Source organism: Odontomachus brunneus, unplaced genomic scaffold, assembly GCF_010583005.1.
Source record: "Odontomachus brunneus isolate Ranch 3 - 2012 unplaced genomic scaffold, Obru_v1 Obru_scaffold_182, whole genome shotgun sequence".
NCBI lineage: Eukaryota > Metazoa > Arthropoda > Insecta > Hymenoptera > Formicidae > Odontomachus > Odontomachus brunneus.
This window is the reverse complement of record NW_022639632.1, coordinates 25633-37478: the sequence shown is the minus strand read 5'-3', so window position 1 is coordinate 37478 and position 11846 is coordinate 25633. Positions and strand designations below refer to the sequence as shown.

At 38.9% G+C, this 11846-nt stretch overlaps 1 protein-coding gene across 1 annotated transcript; it reads left to right on the top strand.

The window, feature by feature from the left end:
* The first annotated feature begins 6272 nt into the window (after positions 1–6272).
* LOC116851625 (spore wall protein 2-like) lies at positions 6273–10861 on the top strand. The gene is made up of 3 exons (XM_032831236.1): positions 6273–6864; positions 7143–7379; positions 10294–10861. Exons 1-3 carry the CDS (start codon positions 6627–6629, stop codon positions 10533–10535), a joined length of 717 nt encoding a protein of 238 aa, XP_032687127.1. The 5' UTR covers positions 6273–6626; the 3' UTR covers positions 10536–10861.
* Positions 10862–11846: the final 985 nt, after the last annotated feature.

The window sequence follows — 11846 nt, the reverse complement described above, 5'->3', positions numbered from 1 at the left end:
TATATCGCGCGTCAAGAGCCACAGCGATGGTCATGAGTCATAATCGTTAGAAGTTGTAATTGCAACGTTGTTTGCGCTGTTAATTTTTTTTAAATATGTTCGTTGGAAATGTTTGTCTTAATAGACGGTCACACAGTGCGTATAATGCTGACATCTCCTGACATCGTCGAGAAATATATGCTGTTTTATCAGTTTATATGGTACAAATAGTTCCCTCAAAACTTTCGAATTTACTTAAGTGTCTGTTATTTACTTGATTTCATACAATATTGAGAAACCTATATATAAACTTGTATATGCAAATATATATGCATTTATTGTTAATAGTTCCACGCGTATCTGGTTAATTTCATTTCCTCATTTATATATTATTAACACGTAAAGATATTGCAAATGCAACAGCATTTCTCCAATATCCATCTCACCAATTATTATGTGTGATATACAGATATTAATGAATTTCAATTATGAATTATTTCACTGTCTTATTGGTGCTTAATAAACTCCGGCTTATTGGCGGATGGCCAATTACCGACGGCCAATATCAGCGCATTTTATGTGTATATACGTTAAGACTCATTACTTACATTGCAGATAATTGATATTTACAATCATAAATGTTGAGCAATTAAGGGGATGCTGAAACTGAAAACTTTACCGACAGAACACTGACATTTTCTGCAAAGTTTACGTCGTATTGGTTACACAGAGTTACAAATGCTTTTACGCAATAAAAGTACGTGCAAAAATAAATAGGAGCATTGCTCGATATGTGACGAAAACGAACAAAAAAATTTTAATATAACATCTCAAGCTGTTAGTTAGCGTAATATTTGTCTAATCCAAAAATTCCGTAGCTTGTATACCCTGAAAGTGTGGATGCTCTAAACAGAAAAATTTTGAAGAACATTACTTTTGAATTTGCATTTGAAAGCTTAAAAATATCGAAAAAGTTTGCAGAAATATTTCTACACATATATGGTTAGGTTTTCTGTTGAATATGATAAAACGAAGCAACACACCTTTAGTAAGTTCTGTATATACAAGAAATACGAAAAGGATAGCATGATTATGTTAGTGACGATCGTCTCTGCATTATCGACATTGTTCGAGTTTGTTATCGACTCCAGCATCCCCTTAATGATCGTCATTATTTATATTATCATTCACTGATAAGAGCAGCTTATCGCGACGGCGTATCGATGCTCGGTTATGGCGTCGTCTTTCTATTTCTAGCGTGTCTGGATTCCATGGTCAATTCTGAGTTAAAATCGATATTTGGAGCTTCACAGGTACGTGGAGTACGAACAAAAATGTTCATACCAGCACTCAATGACTTAGCAGCGCCTGCGCGATACTGCATTACCGTTTGTGGGTGTCTGAGCGTGCTGGTTGTATCTATTTGCCGCGGAAGAGCCACGCTGAAGTGTCTCTCGCTATTCGCAGCGAGCGCTGTAAACGTTTACACACTCTCTGTATCTCCTGCGTACTACGAAAATATCTCTTAACGCAGATTACTTTTTCAGAATAGAGTGCTTGATAATGTGCAATGTATCATCGTTTTAACGTCTGCAACTGTTCCTTCTGGGTGTCGAGAATGCACAGATATGACTCAGCGAAATATACAGAGCGAAATGATAATTACGGGGTATGGAATCGTTAATTATTAAACACTTACTTAGAAATTGTAATATCAGGAAAGTTGAATTTTACCGACTCCCTGGCGGGATCTTGCATTCACTCATGCATAATGCGACATATTTATATAAAGAGGATACTGAGTAGATTGCAGAATCGCCGAGTCTCGCATACCAACGAGATAGACTACTCAGACCTCCTACTTTTACCCTAATCAGGATGCAACCCTTGACGCGATGCATACCCATCCCCCGTTCTCTCCTCTCGTTCCGACGTTCCCCGAGCCGGCGCAGCTTTACTTTGCCGACAGGTTTGCGGCTGGTGAGAAGTGCGGATTGGCCGAGCCCGGGGCGACCGGTGCGATGGTACGACGTAGCAACACAGGAGTTTGGTAAAACGAGAATCTTAGTATATCCAAGACGGCAGCTACTACGAGGTGTTACATTCCATCCGAGATTTTCAAATTACCGGATCATGCCCGGGGAAACTGCCTGGCACGGCAACTATCTAAGACGCTTAACGTCGTCGGCGCCGGGTCGCGCGTGGTTTTAAGTGACGATCATCCTTGGGCGTCGCCTGGTTCAAGTGGACGGCGGGAATGAAGTTCGAGATTTAGTGGCTTCTTGCGTCCGACAGCCTGACGAACGGCGCCCGTCGGCATTAATGATCGGTTACCTAGCTCGTTAGATATCCGTTTTCGTTAACGTGGACGGGATAAAACGGGGAACGTAATATGTATCGTATAATTTACGGCGAAATTTTAGTTTCCACTTAGTTTCGATATATAGCGTCGCTACTATTATGATTATTATTATTATCATTGCGACTAACATATCTTTATCGGGAATATCAATTAGAAAGAGAGAGAGAGAGAGAGGGAGAGAGAAGATATGACGCCATTAGCGCATAATTACGAGAAATACATTCGGAGTTTTTGATAATTGTGTAATCGGTTCGAACGTGCAATTTGTTCTCGCTACGGTAGGTCGAGTTTTAATTGCAGTGATTTGCACGCGGTATTGTCGCGGTTAAGTGGGAAATAAATTTTAACATTTTTACACAGAGATACGCTACGGGAAAGATTTCCCACTTCCACCGTGAAGGGACGCTTGAGCCAATAACTTTTCACATTTTGCGAAATTAATTGTTATGCAATTGTGACGAGGCTTAAGGTAAAAGTGCCAATACCTGGACGTTTACCAAACTCTGAACATTCTTATTTATCTGAACATCTCTTATTTTCATCCTTAAATATGAATGTATTTAAACTGCCAATATGGAATACACGTATACTTTCAAGATACGTATATCTATATTCCGTATTAAAGACTTAAATATATCCTTTAAATATGAATATTTAAATTTTCACATGAAACATATGTGCATTTTCAATATACGTATATACATTTTACGTTAAAAGTTTCAATATTCGTGTTTCAAGAATGAAATAATAAATAATAATGTTCAAATTAGGTGCGAGTCCAGGCATTGAGACACTTTTGTCTTATGCTGTTTTCGCCGCAGGAATACGACGAATGAGATTTTCCTTTGCCCTTTTTTATCGAACGGAACGGTCCATGACTTAAGACATTGCGACAAACTATTACGAGTCTAAAGGCGACGTTTCAAATTGATGTAACCGCGGCGGAACATTTTTCTATCGCGCGCGTTGATCTTTCTTCTTGTGTACTCCGTAAAAACTGAAACCTTCTTACGACAGACCATTTCTGTGTAACAGTCATCAAAGTGGAACATTGCGACGATCGTGAAGTAACGTGTCGCGAGTGAAGAAAGCGATTGTAATCATTCGCGTGTTTGCGAACTTTTATGACTGAGCTATTTGTGTAGAACACACTCAAGAATAAACATACCATGGATCATGCGGTTAAACGCGAGAAGTACGACGCAGTTGGTGCGATTACAGGGATTTTCTCTTAGGCCGCTACGATTCTGGCGAAACTTGACGTTTATCTTATCGCGGCGCGAATATCGAGCAATTCGGTTACCGCGATGCGTCTCGCATGTGCAAATGATTTTGCTGCTTGCCCGTGTAAACCGTCCGGCGCGACCGACTAATAATTATTATTACGCGCGTACGCAATTATTAATACACGTATAATGCCGCGTGGTGATAACGATTCCAAACTAATTGCTCGCCCGCGTTATATTTTACGTTGTTATGTTAAATAAGGCACGTATTAAAACACAGGAATATACGTGCAAAGTTGAAACCAATTAAATTACAGATGCGTCCTCCCGTCGCGCTCCCCACATCGAATATACAGGCGGATTTAATCCTTCGCCGCTGTCCCGCGCGTCGAAGCGAATTCAACGCGCCCACGGCTCACGGTTACTCGTCTCTCCATTGCGTCCTTTTTTTCAAAAGACCCTAAATGCCGCTTCTCTCTCTCTCTCTCTCTCTCTCTCTCTCTCTCTCTCGTTCGCGCTGGAGTTAATTCGCAGCACGGAAAATTCTCTATTTGCTAGCGAAATCGAATGTGAGTGCAGTGCGCGCGAATAAGATCCTATCCGAGTCGAAATTTCTGCGTCGCTTTCCACATGAACTTTCTAACATCTATATATTCTTAAGGATCAATATCTGTATGTTTACCTATATCGGAGACTGGCTATATGGCCCCAAAGGTATGTTGCTTATGTACTTTTTTTCATATGCTTTTGTTTATCTTGAGAGAAATAGTGGATACACAAAATCGGGAAATGGTCCTTTTAAAACATAAATACTTTTCCCTGAGTTTTATTAAAATCGTAATAATATTACAGTTAAGAAATAGAAAATAAAAATTGATTTAGTAAGAGCAAAATAAATTTTCGAGCTTCTTGAAATTTTCTATTAATATTTTCCATCGTGACTGAGTAAAATTAAGCAATGTGCTACTAGCTAGAATGAAATTTTTTGCAAGTATATGGTATATTATTTCTGGTAATAAATGCACTTTTCATTCATAAAATGATTGAAGTAAAATATATGAGCGGGTGAAGTAAAGTTGGCCTATATATAATTTAAAGCCGGCAATAGAGCTGTGGAGACTTCTCGCAGAGACTCCGAAACTATTTAAAAAAATCAGGATTTATATATATCTTTCTTTTTTTCAGCCAGCGCTACTAGACAACTGAAAGATGGCTATGTTGCTGCATGTTCGTATTTTGGTTATTATAAATCAGAAGATATGGTTAATAGGGTTGTAGTGGGCATTAATTAATAGAAGAAAATCGTCTCTATCTTGTTTATACAGTCATTCACAACAATTAGTTGTCTAAGAAGTTGTAACTTCGATATTCTAAAATATAATCCCGGTCTCTCCTACACATAGAAACTAAAATCTTACTTAACGAAATGTTGAAATGGATGACGAATTCAAAAATGTCGATAACGTAGAAGCGATCGTCATGATCAACTTCTCAGACAACTAATTATTGTGACTGACTGTATAAACAAGATAGAGGCGATTTTCTTCTATTAATTAATGCCCGCTACAACCCTATTAACTGTATATTCTGTTTTATAATAAACAAAATACGAACATGCAGCCATCTTTCAGTTGTCTAGTAGCGCAGGCTGAAAAAAGAAAGATATATATAAATTATATATCCTGATTTTTTTAATAGTTCCAGAGTCTCCGCGAGAAGTCTCCACAGCTCTATTGCCGGCCTTAAATTATATTTAGGCCAACTTTACTTCGCCCGCTCATATATTTTATTTCAATCATTCTTTTCGTATTTCTTGTATATACAATCGGCGTCAGAAAAGTTGTTCGTTTTGTTTTTGTAATTTTCGTGACGCATACGTGTTGTCCAATAGAAGTTTGTCAATAAGAGAATTTTCTTATTGGACAAGACGGATGCATCCTGAAAATAAAATAAAAAAATAAAGTAAAATAAAATTGAACAACCTTCCCGTGCGCGCGACGTTGATTGTACATATGGATCTTATATAAATGTGTTTTGTTTTACTACGGCGGGAAACAACCACGCATATATGTATATACAGAAATCTTTCTACAAACTTTTCGTGTATTTTTGAGCTTCTACATTTTATTGTGAAGATATACTCTTTGAAATTTTCGTTAGCGGAGCAAATACACGTGCAGTGCGCACAAGCTGCAAAACTTTTGTATCAATTTAATATTTATATTAACTCATAGCTCGAGATGTCAATTTTAATCTTTTACATCATTTTCGTCACATGTATTAAGTAATGCTCCAATCTATTATTATCGATGAAAATTTCTGGGTACTGCCTGTAACACTTTCAACAATTTCGAATAGACTTTTGCAGCGCGGTCATAAACGCAGTCGTAATGTCTTCAGAGGGCAACGCACTGCAGGCCGTTATGTCAAGCCTCAGCTTCTATCAGCTATCTTCGGTAACTCGGTTCCACGACTTTTTGTTGCGGCGATCGTGGAAAGCGCGAGATCACTCGTGCGGTACGCACGGCACAATTAATATCGGCGCCGTCTGATCGATAGTTCGCGACAGTGCGACGTGCAATCGACCGCCTGACATCGTCGACGCAAGTCCGACCCGCGGAATCCGCGACTTCCTCGATGACGAAAAGAGTCGCGCCTTTACGCAAGCCGACGATTGAATAACACGCGACCCCTGTCACTATTTCTCACAAGGTAAAGCAACGTTCGACAAACTGATTGCTCTCGGCGAGACAGGTGTCGTCGTCGCAACTTCTTTCCTTCAGCAACGGGAGAGGAAAAGGAATTTCTTCCACCGTAGAAGACCTTTAATTACGAAATGCAGCGGAGCGGCGATCTAAATTACTCATTTGAGCGATTAGCCACAGTAACTTGCGAAGCACGAAATACGGCTGCGAGTACGAATATAAATGCGCGTTCCTTGTCGAATGGAAATTATTCGGCTCGAGGAAAGTGGGAGCTGTATAAAAGAACCGGCTAAGCGGATCAAAGACAGGAAATCCATCGAAAATCGACGAGATTGATCTATCTAATCGCGCGAGATGCATTCGGTATTTCTGCTCTGTTCGTTACTTTCGTATCTGCTCGTTTGTGGCACTCTGGCCGGGCCTATTGTTTACGAGGACGCTGCCGAGGACGATGTCGCCGTCGTCGGTTCGTACATCCGCGAGGTGCGCCAATTGGCGCCGCTGAAAGTCGCCGCGGAAGTGGAGGATCTAATGAGTGCTAGTAACGCACCGAAGTCACGAGACAATAAAAAACGCGTGAAAAACGTATCTGGTACGTGCTTCATAATTAGTGCTTTTAGTAGAATAGGTCACGACGTAGAGAGGAGAGTCGACTCGGAAAAATTACTTTCACGCGCATTCGTGTAAGAGATAAATGGTTGCGAGAGAATTAACGCCAAATTGGAATGAGAAAATTGCCAAAAAATTTGCATTTCGTCGCCCTGTCTCGTCCAAAATGTCAAATTAACGTTTATTGCCGAGCGCAGTATTTTGTAAACGGGTTAGACGTCTTGTCGAGCGTAACAAGGGCGGACAACAATGCGGTTTTAGGCAAATCAGACGAGGGTGGTTACTACAGAACCTACGGGAGCGATGCGGAGGGCGAGAAGGGTTACTTGAAGGAAACCTACGGCAAAGGTGATCAAGGCTACAAGACTCTCGACACCTTCCACAAACAGGACGGCGACGAGTACGAGTTTGAGACGCAAACCTCCTATGGCAAGGATCTGGTTGACGATAACAGCGAGAAGCGTAAAGAGAAGAAAGATCATGACCACGAGGGCGCAGGTGAAACATCGTTAAATTTCGACTATAATCAACAATATCGGACATTAAGGGGATGCTGGAGTCGATAGTGAATTCCAAAAATACCGATAACGCAAAGATCATCGTCATTAACACAATTACGCTATCATTTTCGTATTTCTTTTGTAAAAATAGACATTATGTCAATACGTGTTGCTTTGTTTTACCACGTTTATATAGAAACCTTTCTGAAAATTTTTCGTTTACTTTTGAGCTTCTATATTCAATTGTAAGGGTACGGAAATATTCCTACGGAAATGTTCGTTAGCGGAGCAAATACCCGCGAGCAAACACATACGAGATACGTACAAACTACAGCAATTATGTATGAAGTAAATATTACATCAACTGGCAGCTCGAAATATTAATTTTTAAATTTCTTGTTGTCTTTATCACATATTGAGCGACGCTCAAATTCATTATTGTACATATTTTCAGTGTGTAAAAGCATATTGTAATTCTGTGCAACCAATACGACGCAAATTTTGCAGAAAGAAGTCAGTTTTTTGTAGGTAAAGTTTTCGAGTATGACACTCTCTATAAGATGATCCCCATAAAGGGATACTGAAGTCAATAACGAACTCAAAAAATGTCGATAACGTGAAGACGTGGATCGTCACTAACTCAATCACACTATCCTTTTCATATTTCTTGTATGTACAGGGTATGCGGTAACTGACGACAGAGCCGCAATAAAACATATCAATCTAAACCAAAAAGTTCTCTATCATTTTTCAAATTGCCAGGTAAAATTTTGAGTTATTAATCAAAGAAAATTGGTGAATGATTATACATATGTTATACATAAATCTTTTTTAACTATTTCTTTTTATAATGACAAATACTCATATGTCACCTTTCTTTACACAGTTTTTTACGATTTTTACATATTTTTCAATGAGTCAAAGTGACTTTAATGGTTGTTATATAGTATTTGATGTACCAGGAACTTAAATGTGTGATTAAAGTAATTTTAGCTTATTGAGAAATATGTGAAAATCGTGTAAGGAAAAACTATGTAAGAAAAGATGGCATATGAGTATATCACTATTGAGAAATATGTGAAAATCGTAAAAAACTGTGTAAGGAAAGATGGCATATAAGTATATCACTATGCCAAAGGATTAATAGCTAAACATCTATGTAGTTATTTACAAAATGGTAAAGAACTTTTTCATTCAATTTAACCAAACACACGACAACAGATGTCGTCATCACAGTTCATCTACGATATCGCGCGTGATTATTTACTAGTCTTCTTTCATTAATAGTTAAAAAAAAATAGTTAAATAAAATTATACGTGGTTGTTTGAAAAAAAGTAGAGTACTTTTTAGTTCAGATAGATGTGTTCTAGTTGTACGCCGCGGTTTCGTCGTCAATAACCGGACCTTGCATAAATCTTATGTAAATATGTGTTTTGTTTTACTTAACGCAAAAAATACTCATATAGAAATCTTCCTGCAAACTTCTCCGGCATTTTCAAGCTTCTAAATTTGGATGTAAAGATACAACAATTCGTCGGAATCAAACAAAGAAAAATCCACGTGGCTTAAACCCGGAAACCAAATCTAATATGCATGGACACCGCGAAAGCCTAAAATATTAAATAAGATATAACAATGTTTAAAAATTTTCTGAACGGAGCAAACTCGCGTTTAGTACATACAAGATCTTTTGTATCAGACGAATAATTACTTTGACAGGATGTGCTGATTTGCTCGAAATGTCAACTTTGAAATTTCTTGTCGTTTTTTCATATATTGAGCAATACTCCAATTTATTCTCCCACATATTTTTACTACGTAAGAACATTTGTAACTATGCACAGCCATTATATAATACGTAAATTTTGTAGAGAAAAATCAGTATTTTGTCGGTAAAGATTTTGATTGTAGCATTCCTTTAATGCGACATGGTCAACGTGAGCAAACAAAAGAAAGTCTTAATCGAAAATGATATGATCGTCACTGTAATTAGCATTGATTTCCCGCGCTGAACGTAAACAAGGCTTTAACAAAACTTTAATGTTCACTAAGTGAAAACTCATTTAAAGTTGGTTTTTTAATAGTAGATTAAATTTGAGAGAGAGAAGATTAAAGTTTAAATTCTGTTCTAACATATTAAACACATTGTTAAAACAGAGTTTCAACTTAAATCAAAACTTAAACTACTATTGAAAAATCGGTACTTAATGTTGAGCGAAAAGTCACTTAGGTTCTTATTCTGAACTCTTTTTAGTCGAAAGTGCTTCTAAACTGAAAGCCAATCAGAAAACATATAATTACATTCAAAGGCATTTATCAATAAAAAAGAGTTCAAAATAAGAGTCATGTGTACACTTCGACCAACGTCGATTGAACTTTAACCCGAATTTAAGTCTTTATCTGAATAGAGTACAAACTCAAATTAATTTAATCGGCGTTGGTAGAAATGACCATTAATCTAATCGTTCATTTAGTTTTTCAAACGATTAGAAAAAATTGTTGTTTGCTCATCATTTTCGTCTAGATTTAATATGATACGATATGATGCATTACGCTGTCAAAATGACAGATCAGCCGAATAATCAACAGCTATAATGATATATTCGTGTACCCGGACACGTTGCGGACGATTAGAAAATGTAACGAGCTTCAGTGCAGTAAATGTTAAGGCTTTTATGCTTTATTAAAATTTACTAAGTGCGGAGAAACCGATTTCTTTTTTTCGATTCAACGATAGAAATCATCTCCGCGACTTTCCGCGCATTTCCGAGGGGGAGCGCGAGCCGAAGTCGCAGAAACTCCCATGAGAGTCCATAATGCAGCGAAACGCTCGCCTCGTTCGAATTTAACGCGGGTGCAGCGAAACTGTTCTTAGTAAATTGCGTTTAATACGGCATGAAAACTTTTATAGGTACTATGGTCGATACCGACTATGCCGGCGGCGGGGATGGCGAGTACTCGCATTATACCGGAAGTGACGACGGTGGTGATCACTATAGCAGTCACTACACGGAGAAGCAACCGGAATCTACGAGTTACGACCATAACGAACATTATTCCTCCGGAGGTGGCGACGAGGGATCTTACGAGATGCACAGCTCTTACAGTTCTGACGACAAAGGAGAGGATGACGACGAGGGGGATCATTATTAATTTCATCGCTGCAGAAAATAATTTTAATACCCCCATTGATATTTAACACGATTCATTCGAGCGGAGTGTTTGATGTCATTTTTGTCCTTTTATTCGCGAATGTGTACAATTATTGCGAATATATAAACGTTTTATCGCGAGCAAAAATATGTTATTATTAAAGCTATCGAAAAGATTACATACACGCTTCGATAGACACACGTGTATGCATGTGTGCATATGTGTGTGTATGTGTGTGTGGATGCGCGTAGCGCGACAGATATTTTGATTTATCTCCAAAAATGAGAACGATGTGTACGCGCTGTTTCCGCTATGCTGCGGGCGATTAACGGTCACTTTGTGGCCCGTGAATTCATCATACATAGGCGAATTGTAATAATAGTTTATGTTTGCTAATAAAGTATCATCAGCGACGCGCGTGTTAATTTTGCCCGGCTGTTAACTTCAAATTCTGCGTTGGCGCACACGCGATGCGACGGCGCCGGCGCGGAGCTCACCGAATGGCGTGCTCTCGTCCGTAATTGGCGCGACAATTATAGCTGCGCGACTGATCTTTTAATTGCTTTAATTAGAAGATGCGAAAACAATCCCGCTCGGATCGACGAGCCGCGTCAAAACCGAGCCGCGTGCGGGGCTAACGCCGACGGACGAGTCGAAAGCTAGATTAATATTATAACAGCGTTTCCATGATGAAATTTGCCTTTACGCTTTCAGCTGGAATCGATCGTGGGAGTGAGTGCGAGCGTACGCTCGAAATTACCGCCCGGCGAAACTCGTTACATTAGCAATGTCCGTGCATGATCGATTATCAACAGCTAATCCATTCTGGGGTATGTTCCGCGTTGCATGCAAATAGTCCGTTCTCACGGTACGGATGGGTGCGTGCCCGCTCATCGAAACTCGTTGAGTTCTTAACCGATTAAGTGCTTCGTGATCGAAAACGCGTGCGTGCGGTCACAAATATACGCGACTGATTCACGCACGGAAGAAAAAGACGGTACAATCGGCCCATGCATAAATCTAGTTGCATTAACTAGATTTAATAGTAAAATACAACTAATTACGTGGTCGCTGCAAAACCATAAAGCAATTACCGAGGCACAGTGACGATATCTGCTTGCTCCAACCGGAATGTATATCCGTGATAAATGTCACGCTAGCCGATTTCTGGTTGCCACAACCAGATTACGCGCAAATACATTGAGATGATTGATATATACCAAAGTACACTGCAAACTGAAGTGTGTTCTTTTCGTTGAATCTTTTTACATGTTTCTTTTTACACGTTTAAAATTACATCATTTAACCCTA